General features: G+C 41.6%; 1 protein-coding gene across 4 annotated transcripts in view; it reads right to left on the bottom strand.

The window, feature by feature from the left end:
• Positions 1-13,798: 13,798 nt before the first annotated feature.
• Positions 13,799-17,303, bottom strand: part of LOC134620322 (NLR family CARD domain-containing protein 3-like) — a 36,026-nt gene continuing 32,521 nt past the window's right edge. For 3 of the 4 annotated variants that reach the window (XM_063466438.1, XM_063466437.1, XM_063466436.1), the window contains exons 11-12: positions 17,005-17,051; positions 13,799-16,829 (exon numbers count right to left, since the gene is read on the bottom strand). In XM_063466438.1, coding sequence (XP_063322508.1) covers positions 16,234-16,829; positions 17,005-17,051 — 643 coding nt within the window. In that variant the 3' untranslated portion in view covers positions 13,799-16,233. The remainder of the gene's footprint in view (positions 16,830-17,004; positions 17,052-17,303) is intronic. The other variant, XM_063466439.1, reaches the window with a different exon arrangement.

Genomic DNA, 17,303 nt, shown 5'->3' on the forward strand with positions numbered 1-17,303 from the left:
TGCGTACTGTCAAAATAGAGGGTAATTACAGAGATATTATCACACAGAGCTTTAACAAACCAGACTACATTCCTGTTGCTTGCAAACACATCGAAAGTATCCATATCGAAATCAAAACCGATCAGAACGAACCTGTAAACTTTACCTACGGTATAACGATAGTGAAGCTACATTTCCGGCCTGTCAAGGATCTGCCATAACTCATAACAATATGGATAATAATAGATTTATAAGGTATTACGAATCCCAAGCCGGTAACGGTCTCCCCGGGTTTTCAGGTGCGCCCGTAATTTACGGACGCGGCATAGCATCTATTTTCTCAAAATTGTTTAGATTTGTCACTCCATTCATAAAGCGGGGTGTGAGCGTTGCAAAACCTCATTTGAAGACCGCTGTCAAGAACATAGCATCGGACGTGCTTACTACAGCTGTCAGTAAGTTCAATCACTCAGACACAGCAGAACGTCAAGAGGGCTCTGGGCTAAGCATAATTTCGCGTAGACCCTTAAGACGTCCTCCGGGTCAAAGACCGGCAGAGTTTAAAAAGCCGAGAAAAACTGTCAAAAAGAGAAAAACGGGTAAAACCGCCAGACGTACCGCACACAAGTCTAAGCGAGATATTTTCTAAAAACGAAGAACAAGCAAGAATGTCTTTACTTCACGAGCGATCGAGCGAGTGTACCTTGAGCGAATTGGATCTGATTACAGCACCGCTGACTCAGTTTTCAATCGAGGACAAATGTTATTCAGAAATTTTACCAGTAACAGTGCTCACTGATAGGGGACCTCTGGAATTTTACGTGCCTGGAAACGGGTTGCATTACCTGGATTTAAATGACACATTGCTGAGTTTAAGGCTGAAAATAACAAACGCAGACGGTACTGATATTGATGCAGACGCTAATGTTGGAATTATAAATTACCCTTTAAATACCATTTTCTCACAATGTGACGTTACATTGGGGGACAGATTGATTTCTCAAGCCAGCTCAACTCACCCATATAGGGCCATAATCGAGACATTTTTAAATTACTCGGAAGAAAGTCTGAAAACTCAATTTAGCGCAGGTCTGTTTTACAAAGATACTGCTGGCGCCCACGACGCTGATGTTGTCAATAACGGCCCTAACAGAGGATTAGTCAGGAGAGCTGTGTATAGCGAGCGTTCACGAGAGTTTCATGTTATGGGCCCATTGCACTCTGACATTTTTTTCTGTGAAAGATTAGTGCTCAATAATGTGGATTTGAGGGTTAAGCTCACGAGGGCCAACGACGCTTTAAGCCTTATGGCGCCTCAAAACGCTAATTACCGTCTGAATATTCTAGGCGCCTCATTGTTTGTAAGGAAAGTGACCGTGTCCGCCGCTGTGCGCGTAGGTCACGCATCCGCTCTCATGCATGCCAATGCGTTGTATCCGATCTCACGGATAAATGTAAAAACATTTTCAATACCCGAGAATTCCCGGATATCACATCATGAGAACCTGTTTCTGGGTTCACTGCCCAGATATCTTGTTATAGGTATGGTAAACCACGAAGCTTTTACAGGGCGATATGATTTATGCCCTTTCAATTTCCAGCATAACAATTTAGAGTTTTTGGCTTTGTGTCACGAGAGTAAACAAATACCAGCCAAAGCTTTTCAACCCAATTTTGGTGAGAATCACTCCGTCAGAGAGTTTTACAGCCTGTACACAGCTACCGGGAGAAACCTGAAAGATCTTTCCTTGTGCATTGACAGACAGGAATTTCAAGAAGGATATACTCTGTTTGTGTTCAATATGAGTCCTTCAGATGACAGCCAAGCGTTGTCACCGATAATAAATGGCAACTTGAGACTTGAAATGCACTTCAGAGTCCCGCTGCCTCACACAACGACGCTGATCGTTTATGCTTGTTACGATTCAATTCTCGAGATCAATTCAAAGAGACAAGTTTTGGTTGATTATTACTGATAGGTTTCAGGTTTTTTTTATTGAATCATGAACAATCATCAATTGGAGAGTATCATGAGGCTGCTAGTCGGTGACAGATTTTTTGGAGTATATGCAGAAGATGAATTATTAACATTACTCAAACGTTCGTTTAAACGGCCGGCATATCTGATCATAAATACAGATCCAAGGAGTAAACCTGGAACTCATTGGCTGGCGATTTCATTAGATGACGAGGTGCCAGTTTTTATGATTCGTTCGGATTCTCACCGGATTATCCATTTCACCCCAAAAACATTGTAACGTTTTTGCAAAAAAATGCTAATCGAGTATCTTTCCATCAAAGACAGCTACAAGCCACGCTGTCTCCAGTATGCGGTCAGCACTGTATATTTTCTTAAGCCCAGAGATGGCGTGGAAAGACTTATGATGATGATATATAGCTCTAATCAAAAGAAAAATGATACCATGGTCTATTGTTTTGTAAAACGATTTATCAGATGTGTATTAATATGTAAAGCTAGCAATTTTAATCAAACTTCGTGTTCTCTGAAAGCTTTTAATAATTGTTATTTGTGTTAAAAATTATTTTTAATTTTTTTGAATTTCAGATGTGGTGCTTAAAAGTGCTTGAAAGTGTAACTGTATTTCATTCACCACAAATAACTATCTGATTGAATAGTTTTCTTATCAGATAGAGAAATAAAATGAGTTGCAAAATGTAAAAAAGCAAAATTTCCCCGCCTGGGTTGCCTTGCGCCTCTGTCTGTTTCAACGTGTGACCCCGCCCCTCCCTCGGACAGTCGGGGATGAGTGCGCTAACATACCTGTAGGTTGCTGTTTTAATGAGTGTTTGATGGAAAACGACAATAACGGAGTTTGCGTTCTCCAGTCGCATGATAGGTGAGTCCTAGTAAATAATTTTCCAGTACGTGTACGTTACACGTGCTATTTTTAAAAATTATGATTATTATTTTGCTAGCTATCAAACTCGCTGGAGAAATGATTGAAATGCACTGAGTGTGATGCAGTATGGCAGCGCTATTATGGAATATGCTGTGAACTTAGCTAACATTACTTAACATTAGCCCGATGCATAACTAGCCAACTTAAGGCTTTCTGATTAACCCTCTGGGGTCGACGGACCCAGAATCTCCATTTCAACTTGGGTCGAACGTGCGGACTTCAAACTATATACCAGTTTTTAAATTGTGTTGATAGGCCACGTAAAACCGATGTTTGTTTGTTTTTTTTTCTGAATAAAACAGTGGCGCTTACTCCGGGAAGAAACGGTAAAAACTGCGTTTTCTAAGGAGGGCGCTAGCAAACACGCTTTGCTTGTGAGTGAAAAAAGAAAAAGAAAAAACACTACTTCCCTATTGGTGGAAAAATGTACCATGTCGACCGATCAAAAAATTATATGGTAACATGTGGCATTTGGCTATTTGGGAAGAGGGGGAAGTTTTAGGAGTGACCGGCGAGAGAGAACGAGTGAGCAAAAGAGAGAGAGAGATTTGATACGTGAGAGATTTGTGACGTTTACTGTGTTTGGAGTCAAGTTAGTGTGTTGTCTTGTGTAGTTAGTGTGTAGTGTAGTCGTTGTTTTGTTTTGTGTGTCAGTTCTACTAGTGAATGTCACAGTTGCTGCAAAAAAGCCACCAAAGGCAGATTGCAGTGTAAACGCTGAATGACACACCTGCTGTCAGACCTGCAGGTTTATCCCTGTGCTGTTCTCTGTCTTATAGTGGACACAAACTATTTTTTGGAGTTGCATAAATAATTTGTGTGCCTTCTTATTTGATGCCTAACACCTGATTGTTCTGTAAATAGTTTGAAATGGTTATATAAAAAACGCCTGAGCCTTGGCTGCATTTTAGTCAAAAACGGCCAATTATACCCTGGACACCAGCGGGTTAAAGGCTAAAAGCAAAGTTGTCACCAAGTACTGTTTATATTTGTGTGTATTTCTGCAGCTTTTTTGAGTATTAACTTGGTGCCTTTGGGTGAAATAATGGTAATACGAGGGACCGATCCATATGGTCACAAAGAATAGCCACTTGTTTCTGTGCTACCAAAGTTCCCCGGCTTTCATTCAAAATATGTTTATCGTCAGCACCTGCACATTAAACTACTTAAACATTATAAATGTCTTCAAGCTCACACTGAGGCCTGTGGGGCACTATCAGCCACTGAGACAGTACACACATTTATATGTGTATTTGTATATGAATATTTCATACTTTAAGGCTGCCTGTTTATTTAAGGGAGATAAACAAAATACATTGGAATTGTACATAATAATATCACGGATGATAAATTCAATAGATTTTAAGTAGATGCTTGTGCATTCTTAAAGTCTTATGTGAACTGAACTATGTGATCTGTTCAAGCCTCTCCCAGTCAGTGCTGTTCTCCAGTCTGACTGTACATGATGTTATTAGCACAAACACTTTAAAGGTGATCATTTAGGACTTCAGCAATAACACAGACAGCAATATAACAGTTTTATTGGGAATTAACTTAAAAAAACAAACAAACAAACATATGTCTCCTATTTTTTGTCACACAGGAAAGAAGCATCAATATCTGATGTGAAGACATTTTTTTTGTTTTTTTGTTTTTTTTTTTTTTGGGGGGGGGGGGGGGTTTCAACAGTAGAAGAATATCTCTAACAAGTTGATTTGTTCACATTTTCACATCTTAATTTTTAAGTGAAATGTGCATTTTGAGTTTAAACACTATGTATATAAGCCAACCATTTCCTTTTTGTGTGGTGCGTTTTTCTGTCTTAACAAAAGGGGAACAGGGTGTCATGATCCGGAGTCTGTGACTCCGTGTTGATGTTTTAGTAGTTATTATTATTATTATTATTATTATTCTGGGTTTTGTTTTCATGTTCCTATGTGCTCCCCAGTCTGTGTGAAGCTTGTGTGTTGTGTCATTGCGTATATGTGTTTCCTGTTTTATTGTGAAGGTCTGCGTCTTATGTGAGTGTTTTCAGTTTGCCTCCCTAGTCTCGTCACGTTAATCACTCCCAGCTGTGTCCCCCACCTGTGTGTAATCTCCCTGTGTTCTCTGAGTGTTTTTAAGTCGTGTCTTCTGTCTTAGTCATTGCTGGTTCGTCTGTGTTGTTTCCCCTCGGTCTCCCTGCGTCTCTCCATCCGTCTCTCTGTGTGTATTTCCCCGGACCTCCCTGCATCTTTGTTCTGGTTTGTTTTGTTAGCTCTGCCCAGTTTAGGTTTTCCTGCTCATGTTCACCCGCCATTGCTGTTTATTTCTCCTGTGTTAATAAATACTCACCTGCACCAGAGCTGCCGCTTCCTGGTCCTAAATAGTTCCCACACGGCTTGCCTCGGCAGACCGTGACACAGGGTGTTTAAGTTCATATAGGATGATTTGTTTTAATTTTCACATGGTCTTACTGAGGTGATGCGAATTGAAACATCCATTCTTTTTTTGGGGGGGGGGGATTGAAAAGCTTGAAAAGGGACCTTGAAAGTGCTTAAAGAGTGCTTGAATTTGACCCTGAAAAAAGGCGTATGAACCCTGATTAATGAGTAACCTCGTATTGTGGATGGATTATCTCAGTTGTTCTCCTGACTGAAGTTTGGTCCGTTTACAGCATCCTGCCATGCGATTGCATTTGTTCCTAACCATCAGGAATGCCCACGTTAACTTTTATCGAGTGGAAAAAAGTTAGCGGTCATCCTCCAGCTTCACTGTTTATGTTATGCTAACATAGGTGTGTCGCTAGCACATCATTATTTACCAGCTAGTCCAACTTCAGTAACCCTACAAAAGTCACTGCTGTTTAGCTTCCTGTCTTCATTTTTGTTGGGAGTGATAGCAGAGCTGTCAGAACATGCTATATCATATTTAGGTTGAAACTAGCGAGCTAAATTCCTGCTAACTTCTAGCTCCGTTAAATTTAATAAATTCTGTTTTCATGGATGCCTGGATATTAAACTTAATTGTTACACCTGGTAAAGCAGCAACTCTGATCATTTTATTAAAGATGAAAGAATTTAGACAGTTTTTAACTATCAGTGATGCCGCAGTGTTCGTTTGACTTTGGGACCTGAAGCGGACGGAGTTTTGGACCCAGACTCCTGACTACAGTAGCCGTAATGCTCTGACAATCCATCAAGCGGAACAATTTTGTAACTTACCAAAGTCGTACCAAAACATTTTTTGACAGATTTTTGAGTGCTGTGTAACACATAAAATCGGTTCGAGGTCAGTAAGCAAAATCAGAATTCATACATAAGGTGCACCGGATTATAAGGCACACTGTCGATTTTTTTGAAAATTAGATGATTTTAAGTGTGCCTTATAATGCGGAAAAAACGGTACAATTATCTCGATTGATATTGTGGTGTCGTAGGGCTTTAGGCTCTGAAAACTGGATGTTTTTGACCTGAAAGTCTGTCCCACGAGGACAACCAGTCCATGCAGTCCTGCCTCCATGTGATGTCTGAGAGTGTAGACTGCATGGTAGCTGTGAAGCAAATAAACAACACTCATAGTTAACTGTTGTATGGACCGCATGACAAAGGGAATTGAGTCCAAGTCACCATCAGCCCAGTATTCACAAGCACAATCATTGCCCCATCTTTTGAAAACACTGCAAGAGTTCTAAAATGAATATCTCACATCCTGTTGGATTTATTCAAACATTGACTGAAATTTCCATAAAGAGAGATCATTAGAAAAAATGAACATGATTTATTGATGAACAGAATTTAGATAAAGGTGTTTACCGGTTAGACTCCGATGGGCCGGCTTGGTGAAAAGGAACCCCAGATGTGAAAGGAATTAGAACAGGAACCCCCGGAGCCTAGACGGTGGTGGTGGTGGAGATGAAGATGGTAGGCTGAATGTAGCCTGAGTGATGAGAAATGGTGATGTGGAGGAGGTGGGCTGCACGAAGGTGTCTGCAAAGGAGAATGACAGATGCGCAGTGAGATTAAAAGTATGTGCCATGAATGCTGATTGGCCTGGAGAAGGCCGGGAGAAGGTGATTGGACTAGACCAGTGATGTCAAAAACAGCTGGACAACGTCGGAAAGTGGGAGTGATGCAAAGCTGAGATTTAGCCCACAACACCTGGGGATGGACAGATGTGAGACCATAAATCTTCTTCAATGAACTTACACATAAGCTTCATTATGATGTTTTTTTTTTTTGATAGACTTCTATCAAAAAAATCAGTTTTACCCGGTTCTTTTTTATTCCTTGGGCATCCAGAGATGGCACCAGACCCAGTAGTCATTTTTACAAAAACTTTATTCATCTTTATTTAAGCATACATTCTTCTAGAAGGGAAGACGAGGCCGGTGTCCCTCTGCAAAATCTTCACCCCTTTGTTAGTTACAGCCAGCTTTATAGAGGCGACCGCATCATAAAACCCCCATGGTGTGTTGCAAACTCTGTGTGTCTGTGTGTGTATGCACGAGCACGTGAGTGCCTGTGTGTGCGCGTACCCACGTGTATGTGTGAGTGCACGTAAGTGAGTGTGCAGGTAGGTGTGGGTGTGTCGTAACAGTCGAAGCACTGTTTGTGTGTGTGTCTGTGTACGTGACTTCCTAGGGGTCATAAAAGCCCATCTCCCTTCCAGACCACAGTTATCCAGTTACAAATGTTGAGACCCCCACCCAGGTATCCTCTGGGGAATTTCCACTCAGCATTAACTCCTCTTTGTCTTACTTTCACAGTTCAAACTGGGGGAGGGTCTCCTAAAATCTACTCCTAAATTTATGACACAGTCAGGCCTTTATTACATTGAGGGCAGTGTCAGTGTCTTTACAATAGTTCTACATTCTATCTTAACACATTTCTAAACTCTAAAATAAGCTAAACATTCCTACACCAGAAATCAATTAAAAACAAATTAGATGCATGAATGAGCCACACAAAATCAAATTAGGGTGGTTATTTCAAATCCTGGCAGTGATCATTCCCATCCTGAAACTGTTGCAAGACAGTCCATCACAGAAAATTACAATAAAGGTTTTGACCAGCAGGTGGGTTTGTGGGCACATGAAGCCTTTAGAAATAAACCCTTTTGTCATGTTTTGCTGTGTGCAGGCAGGAGAAGAGGACCCAAACGCTGGACTCACAGTGAACTAAAAGAGGCAGCTTTATTGCGCTGTGGCAGAGACTCCAAACATAAACTTGCAAAAACAGACCTAAACTGAAAACACAAAGCTAATAACAAAACACTAGGAAAACCTAAAGACAAGAGACTGGGAGCACGGAAGAAAAACGCACAGCAAGTTGAGGGTTCGACGAGACGCTGAACACTGAAGGACACACACTATAAATACACATGAGGGAACGAGGAACAGGTGGGAACATAGCCGGGAAAAAATAGACCTAACGAGACAGAGTACAGGGACCAGAGTGACATGAGGAGCAAAGGAATACACAAGCTAAGAAACACAGAACAGAAACCAAAACACCAGTAGTCATAAACCATGAACCAAAAGGAAAACAGACTAATAAACAACAATACAAAATCAAGACACTGGGCCACCGGCCCAGAACCGTAATACCAATCTGATTGAAAGCTTCATGTTTTGATGAGGCTTGATCTGACCGCGCTAGCTGCTAGAATGGCCCAGCCAATCACCTGACCTGAATCTAAATGAAAATCTGCAGAAAGAACTAAAGCTCAGAATTCATAGAAGGGGACCACAGAACCTTTAGAATTTCAAGACTTTTTGTGTGGAAGAATGAGCCAAAATAATATTCAAAAAATACATGCGACTAGTTTTTCCATGCACGAGGCGCCTTGAAAATTTTGTATGCAGTATTAAATACAGTTCAATCAGCATGTTTAATACTTTTTCCCTCTGTCATTTCTCATTATTACACATCATTTATGGACATATGGTTTGATTTCTTCACATTTGATTATTGGACAGAGTGTTATCGCCAGCTAGTGAGAATTTCATGTCAATAGCACATTTAGAAATAGATTTACTTAGAAAAATGGTGATATGTTCAATACTTATTTTACCCACTTTTAATCAAACATTCAGAACTTAGACTAACAGAGCTAGACTCATAGTATTATGTCTTGATGTTTGGCAGGTGGAGTCATGGACCCAAAAATGCAGAACACAGATGCAGAACTGAACTCATGGCAGCTTTATTGCTAAACTTGCAAGATTACACAGAACTTGCGCAGACGGGTACCTGAGCATATTAACTAGGAAACACGGAACAGAGGGCACACACAGCATTGAGAGCTCACGACACAGAACTAAGGGAGATGCTGACAATATATGCACACAAGGGAAAACAAGGCCACAGGTGGAAACACAGCTGACACTAATCCAGACTAATGAGACAAAGGAAGCAAAACTGAATTTGTTCCACACGAAGCAGGAGACTATCAAAAATAAAATGGGACACGCAGAGACCCAGACTGAGACACATGAGTGTGACACAGCGACTGCAAATAACCAGACTCAGAAGCACTAGAAAGTATGAAATTCAAGACCAACCAATACAAAGAACCAAAACAGAACTTGAGTACAAGCATCTCCCAAATCCAAAAGATTGAACCACAATAAACTCAAAGACCCAGGACCACGACACATGGACTGATTACTTCTCATGTACATACAGATGTGTTTTGGTTTAGAATAACTCCAGTGGATGGGAGCAGGAGAAGAGCACATAATCTGTTTGGTTCTGTTTATGTGAAGAACACTAAAACTAACATGCTGTATGTGTTCAAAAAATAATGAAAACTAACACAAATCTCAATAAAATAACACTGAACACATGAATATCACATTGATAACTTAGTTGCTGCTTACATGTCAAAATATTAGACCCATGGAGCGATTACTTCTCATGGACACACATCCAGAATCAGTTTCAGAAAAGCTCTGGTAGATTTGAGGGGGATGTCACTCTGTAAATTTTAACAGACAGAAATAGAAAATTAATTTTAGTGATCATAAACAGGTTTTTCTCTCTTCAGTTTCCCCTCAGATGGTTACCTGTCTTGATCTGATGGAGGTATCTTCCTGTTCTTCACTTCATTCTTCATTGTCACCATGTGCTGCTTTCAGATTGTTTAAATGTTATTTTATGAATGTTTTTCAGATTTTATAATGCTCATGCAGCTCACTCTTTATCCAGTAAATTTGCAATGTCAGTCAGTCTGGTAAAGAAAGTTTTATGCTCCAGGGATGAACAACAGTCAGCATCAAGGAGGACTGTAGTGAGAATCTCATGTTTCCTGTGGATTATCTGTTAGTCTTGATTATAAGGTCAGCTTGAAGCTAATGACTATGCTAAGAGATTGATAGTATACAGAGAACCAGTTGTGAAACGCAAAGTTAGGAAATGGTCGGCAGAGACTGAAGAGGCCCTTAGGGACTGTTTCCGTTCTACTGTGTGGGACAACCTCTGCAGCCCTTTGGAGGATGACTTCAACAGCATCACAGACTGCATTATGGATTACATGAACTTCTGTGTGGACAACACTGTACCCATCATAAAGGTACGGTGTTTTTCTAACAACAAGCCATGGATAAATCCCGAAATAAAGGCTCCCCTCAAGGAGAAGAAGAGAGTCTTTACATCTGGAGACAAACAGAAGCTAAGAGTTGTCCAGAAGAAGCTGAAATGGAAGATAAAGCAAGCGAAGGAAAACTACAGGCGGAAGATGAAAGAGCAGCTGCAAAAGGACAACACCAGAGCAGTTTGGAACAGCCTGAAGACATTCTCAGGACAAAAACCAACCCCCCAGGCTGCAGGAGACTTGGGGTGGGTGAATGAACTAAATAAATATTTTAATAGGTTTGATCAACCACCCACCCCTCCCCCAGCATGATCCCCCCTGCTGCAATCTCCCTCATCTTCAGGGACTGCCTGTCTTTCATCTCAAGACTTCACACCTCTTAGCTCCCAGCCGTCACACCCACCAGCGGCTTCTGTGGACTCCAACATACACCCCCCTCCCCCAAAATCCACTCTTTCTATCTCAGCACTTCAAGTGAGAAACAAGCTTCGGAAGATCAAGGTGCAGAAGGCTGCAGGTCCAGATGGCATCAGCTCCAGGCTCCTGAATTGCTGCGCAGATGAACTGCATGGCATCCTAGGATATCTGTTTAACCTGAGCCTGTCACTGGGGAAAGTACAACAGCTGTGGAAGACCTCCTGCGTGGTACCGGTACCAAAGACCTCCCATCCCAAGGACCTCAGCAGCTACAGGCCGGTAGCCCTGACATCACATTTGATGAAGACACTCGATAGGTTGGTTCTAAACCATCAGCGCCCCATGGTGAGGTCTTCATTGGATCAACTGCAGTTTGCTTACCAGCCTGGCATTGGGGTGGAGGACGCCATCATCTACCTCCTGCACCGAGCTCTGACTCACCTGGAGAAGCCTGGAAGCACTGTGAGGATCATGTTCTTTGATTTCTCCAGTGCTTTCAACACCATCCAGCCTCGACTTCTGAGGGACAAGCTGGAGCTATCAGGAGTGGACCACCACATGTCCCAGTGGGTACTCGACTACCTCACAGGACGCCCACAGTATGTGAGGACACAGGGCTGTGTCTCTGATACGCTGGTCTGCAGTACGGGGGGCCCACAGGGAACTTCCTCTTCACCCTCTACACTGCTGACTTCTCCATCAACTCCCCACACTGCCACCTACAGATGTTCTCTGATGACTCTGCCATAGTCGGCCTCATCACAGGTGAGGACGACTCAGAGTGCAGACAGTGGACTCTGGACTTTGTAGACTGGTGTCAGCAGAACCACCTGCTGATCAACGCCAGGAAAACCAAGGAGTTGGTGGTGGACTTCTGGAGACGCAGACCCACCACACTGACACCGGTGAACATCCAGGGAGTGGACATTGAGATAGTGGACTCTTATAGGTACCTGGGTGTTCAGGATGTAAATGTATGTAAATGTATGCATGTAAATGCTGCTGACCTGCATAGCTCCTTCAGTGACAGACTGCTGCATCCTAGATGCATGAAGGAGTGTTTCCTCAGGTCCTTCCTCCCTGCAGCTGTCAGACTGTACAATCAATTGGGGGCCTCTGGATGTCTAGAGTTTTGATCTCCTCCATACCTGCTTCATACCCTGGAGGACGGGACTGTGGCTCCCCACACCCTCTAGCATATCATTACATGAAGGAACCTTTTAAAAAAACAAGCGTGTCCATGCTCACAGGTGTACACACGGGTGCTCACACACACAAACTACACCCTTTTTGGCTCCTACCTCAAAGCACACTGTGCGCTGTCGATCTTACGTGCTGCACAATAATGTTTAATATTTAGTATTTACTGTCATATTCCCATATATCATTGTGATGTTGTTCATTATGTTGCTCTCGTTTTCTTCTGCTTGTTTTCTTTTTTCTTTCTCAACAGGTGATCCAGGTGATCGATATATGTATTTTTTGTCTGCTTATTTTGTTGGTTTTTGTTTTTTGCCCATTTTCCCCCTCCCTCTTCTCAGTTGTTTTTCTTTCCCTCTTTCTTTCTCCCCTTTCTTTCCCCCAGTAAAGTCTGTCCCGGATTCAGCAAATGAAAATAAAATAAATAATAAAAGGTGAATCAAATGGACCATTACGGCAAGGCTGGGATGGTCAATTTGGTAAAGTAAATCCGTTGGGCATCTTTCTTCGCCTTTAGACAACAATTCTGATGGCAAAAGAACCAAACGGGACAGGCAAAAAAAAAAAAAGGAAAAAAAAGAAAAAAAAAAAAAAAAAAAAAAAAAAGACTGTACAATCAAAACTGCTCCCAACAAACATAGATGTTTACATCAGCGCTGTAACTTGCACTAATCAACCAAACAACTTCTACTGTTATAACTTGAACATTACTTTTCTCAGTTTATATATACTAACTTATTGGAAGTTACATGTCTACTTTTTAATGCACAGGTACAATACACAATCTGCACTTTTCTAATTATTCTAAATATTCTTAACTATTTAAACATCTTTCAGTATCCTGCTCTGTTTGCACACTACAACCTGGGTTTGCCACTTATCTGTACTCTAATTTTTAATAACTGTACAGTACTCTGTTTTGGTAACTATTGTCCATGATGTAAATATGTAAAAATTGTGTGTGTCCTGTTCTGTTTATATATGTGTTTTTTTTCTGCTGTTACAACCAAATTTCCCCTTGTGGGACAATTAAAGGATTATTTTATTCTATTCTATTCTATTCTATTCTATTCTAGTCTAGTCTATGTCTGGACTCATGGACTGATGACTTCTTATTGACATGCAGCTAGAATCAGTTTCAGAGAAGTTCTGGTTGATGTGGGGGGAAGCGGGACTCCACTTGGTTCTGAAAGACAGAGAAAAGATTACTTTTTAATCAACACTGACCGAAGTGTTTCTTTCTTCTCTGTCCCCTCAGATGACTTCTTCCTTGACACTGTAACCAAGGACACCTCATAGGGGATCATCTGATTGTTGCATCTCTAATAATCTTTCTAATAGTAATATTGTACACTGTTATGTTACAGAGTTAAGTGAGATCAGTGCTGTAAAACTTCCATAACACTGAACAGGGGAAGAAGCTGTTCTAATGGTGAGAGGTTCTGGTCCAAATGGACTGGAGCCTCCTGCTTGAGGGGAGCAGGTGGACACAGACCTTGTGTTTCATCTCATGTCCTACTGCTTTAGTCTGTCTAAACAAAATACGAGTAAAACATTACCAAGCCAGATTATATTTGGCATATTTTAAAAATAGAGTACATTACGGTGAAATCTGCTTTCAATTTGACATTTATATTTACCCTTTTAAACACAGTTTAGCTATAAGATAAGATAAGATGACCTTTATTAGTCCCACAGGTGGGAAATTTGTTTTGTTACAGCAAAAGTGCAGTTATGTAGCAGAAATTAGAAAACACTGGAATGCAATACAATAAAATAAAATACAATACAATATACAATAGAATAAAATAGAATATAATAATATATACAATAGAATAAAATAGAAATACAAATGCTATATACAACTGAGTAAGAAAATACAATACTTCGTCAGAAAAAGAATTGCACATATAGCAGTTTTATTGCACGTGTGAGGGTTTGATCAGCTGCAAAAGTCTTTGTTGTGGAGTCTGACAGCAGTGGGGAGGAAAGACCTGCGAAATCTCTCCGTCCCACACCGTGGGTGCCGCAGTCTCCCACTGAAGGAGCTGCTCAGTGCTGTCAGAGTCTCTTGCATGGGGTGGGAAATGTTGTCCAACAGGGATGACAGCTTAGCCGCCATTCTCCTGTCACTCACCACCTCCACTGGGTCCAGAGGGCATCCTAGAACAGAGCTGGCCCTTCAGATCAGCCTGTTCAGTCTCTTCCTGTCCCCAGCAGAGATGCTGCCGCCCCAGCAGACCACACCATAGAAGATGGCTGAGGCCACCACAGAGTCATAGAAGGTCTTCAGGAGTGGACCCTCCACTCCAAACGACCTGAGTCTCCGCAGCAGGTACAGCCTGCTCTGCCCTTTCCTGTAGAGGGCGTCTGAGTTATATATATCAGACAAACTATTTGTAGAGCACTTAAATGTTTAATATTGTTTTTATAGTTGTACTGATAAGCGTTAATCACCAACAGCTTCATTAATGTGGATGAACTGGACGGTTCAAGGAAAACTATTAGGATCACTGGCCTCTAGTGGTCACTGTAAGTAACTACAACTCTGCACATACAATAATTAAGATAAAGATATTTTTTATTGTAGAAAGATGGAACAAAATTTTGTTTCACTCACTGGCAAACAATGGCAAGAGATAAAAATAGTTTGTTAAAAAAAAAGACAAAAATGGTAACAAATACAAACAACAGCATATCCTGATATGAGGCTGACAGGATTAGGATCAATACAATACGCAGCAAACAACATTGATGTTGCCATGGTGACCACTGCCATATATATATAGTATTTCTGTTACCTCACTTGTCTTAAACGTCAATATTGGCTGTTTTTCATTTTACTAATGAGTCCACTCTCTTCCCTGTCTTCCTCATGTTTGAGACGACAGGGAAGTGTCACGGACCCGGTTCCGGGGACTCGGGGTCCGTGCACAGTGTGGACCTTTATTATTATTATCATTATCATTATTATTATTATTGGATGTATGTTTGCGGCACTGTGCTTTTGTGTTCCATGCTGGTGTGTGTTCGTGTGTGTGTTCGTGTGTGTGTCTGCGGGTGTGGCTGGAGGATGAAGGACAGCCACCTGCAGGCCTGATGGGTGTGGTCCTGCCGGCTGCTGGTCACGCCTATGTTCCCACACACCTGCTTCTGATCAGGCTCGTCGGGGGAGCTACTTAACAGAGCGATGGAGCTTCCTCCGGCGCAGGATCGTTGAGTTAGACTCCATGTCAGTGTTTTAAGTGCTGTTTGTATATGCCTGCTGGAGTTGGTGCCATAACGTCGGCTTCTGTTGTTTTTCCTCAGAAGGAGAGCAGAACACAGGACAGCAGGACGCACAGGGGTGTGCGTAGGCACAGGGGCAGAAAGCACGGGATACCAGCACTTGGGAGAAGACACGTCACGGGAGTCAAGGGAGCACTCTGGAGATTATTTGTGTGGTGTACATTTACCTCACTGTAAATAAATGCACTGCTCATTTCCACTAAGTCCAGCGTTTGGGTCCTGTCTCCAACATTCCCCACGGTCTGCCACACAGACCGTGACAGGAAGAGCTTTGATGATGGCTGGCTATAGCTCAGGAGATAGAGCAATGCATCTAATGATCAGAATGTTGGTGGTTCAATCCCTGGCTGCTCCAGTTGGCATGCAAAATATACTTCAGCAAGATACTAACCCTTCCCATCATCCATCAGTGTATGAATGTGTGCAGAAAAGTGCTAAACAAGAATCAGTCTATTTACCATGAAAATATCAAAGTAGAAAGCGATGTCAGTTATGATGGACTGCACAGCCAGATCACATGACCAAGTGAGTGGTACAAATAACAGGAAATCTTCTCTTGTGGCGTTAATAATCATTTGAATTAATAACTTATTATTTGCAGACTGTTTATATCTTTTCATTGTCATCTGTACCACAGAAAAATAATCATGTTGGAAAATATAATATTTATATCTAGTTTCTAAAGGATGATTTAATTCTCCAAATGCCACCACTGACATGCCAAAGTTGATTTAATTCATCATTCTAAATGTACTGAAAATAAATATCAGGATCTTTAATACATCTCATGATGTGTATCGGAGTGAAAGAGACAAATATGTACAGACTGAACGGTTTCTCTAACAGGGGAACACTAACTACACAGAGTCACTGACTCAAAGTCAAATAATAGTTTATTCAAAGGAGGGCCATAAATGTCGATAATACCCTTTGCTAAACCGTCCGATGGAGCCCAGAACCCAAATCCAGGATAAAGAGGTTCAGTGAATGTGGTGTTGAAGGTGTGGAGGTGGATCAGAGTGTCAGAGGAGACTTTGTAGAAGGACAGAGTGCCAGCAGGACAGTCCACATACACTGCTACTCTGTTAGAGACAGAGGAGGAGGAGGAGACGGATGTTTTTATGCTTCTGTGCCAGACAGAATGAGCATCATTAGAGCATCTGAGACTCCAGGACTGATCATTTAAACCAAACACACACTCATCACTCCTTCCTTTCCTTTTGATTCCTCTGTAACTCACTATTATCCAAGCCGTTCTTTTCCACTCAACCTCCCAGTAACAGCGACCTTCAAGCTCATCTTTACACAGCAGCTGAGGATACCAGTCAAATCTGTCTGGATGATCAGGATATAATGGAATCGATAAAACACGTGTCACCTTCCTGTTGTTGTCAGACAGTCTGAGGTTTCTGTTTACTGTGTTTGTGTCGATTGTGAGTTGACAGGAATCTGATGGAGAGAACAAACACAATCCAGCTGCAGTTATTGATCCATCATCCGTTCATTGATTGACACTTTGATGATGACTCCTGACATCAGAGATGTGAATGAGTGATGTGACAGTTTGAAGATGGTTGAATGTGTGCTTCTTTCTTTTCATGAATCACATTAAAAACACACTTACACTTCCTCAGACCTGGTGTCAACCATTGTTCTCCAGCAGGCTCCACCCTGAAAGGAGGAGGGGGGTCAGACCAGCACAGTCTCTTTCAGCATGCACACATGGGCATTACATTGCTCTCATACACATACTGTTAGACACTGATAAAGGAACAATCCAACATTTTGACACATACACTTGAAGAAAATGTCTAAACTTCAAAAGAGCAAAAATGATTATCACATTACATCATAATCTTTATTATTAAGCACGATGTCCAGAGAGCACTCAACACGTGCCACAGTCAAAGTTCAGCACACTGT

This window comes from Pelmatolapia mariae, linkage group LG23 (genome assembly GCF_036321145.2).
Source record: "Pelmatolapia mariae isolate MD_Pm_ZW linkage group LG23, Pm_UMD_F_2, whole genome shotgun sequence".
Classification (NCBI taxonomy): Eukaryota; Metazoa; Chordata; class Actinopteri; order Cichliformes; family Cichlidae; genus Pelmatolapia; species Pelmatolapia mariae.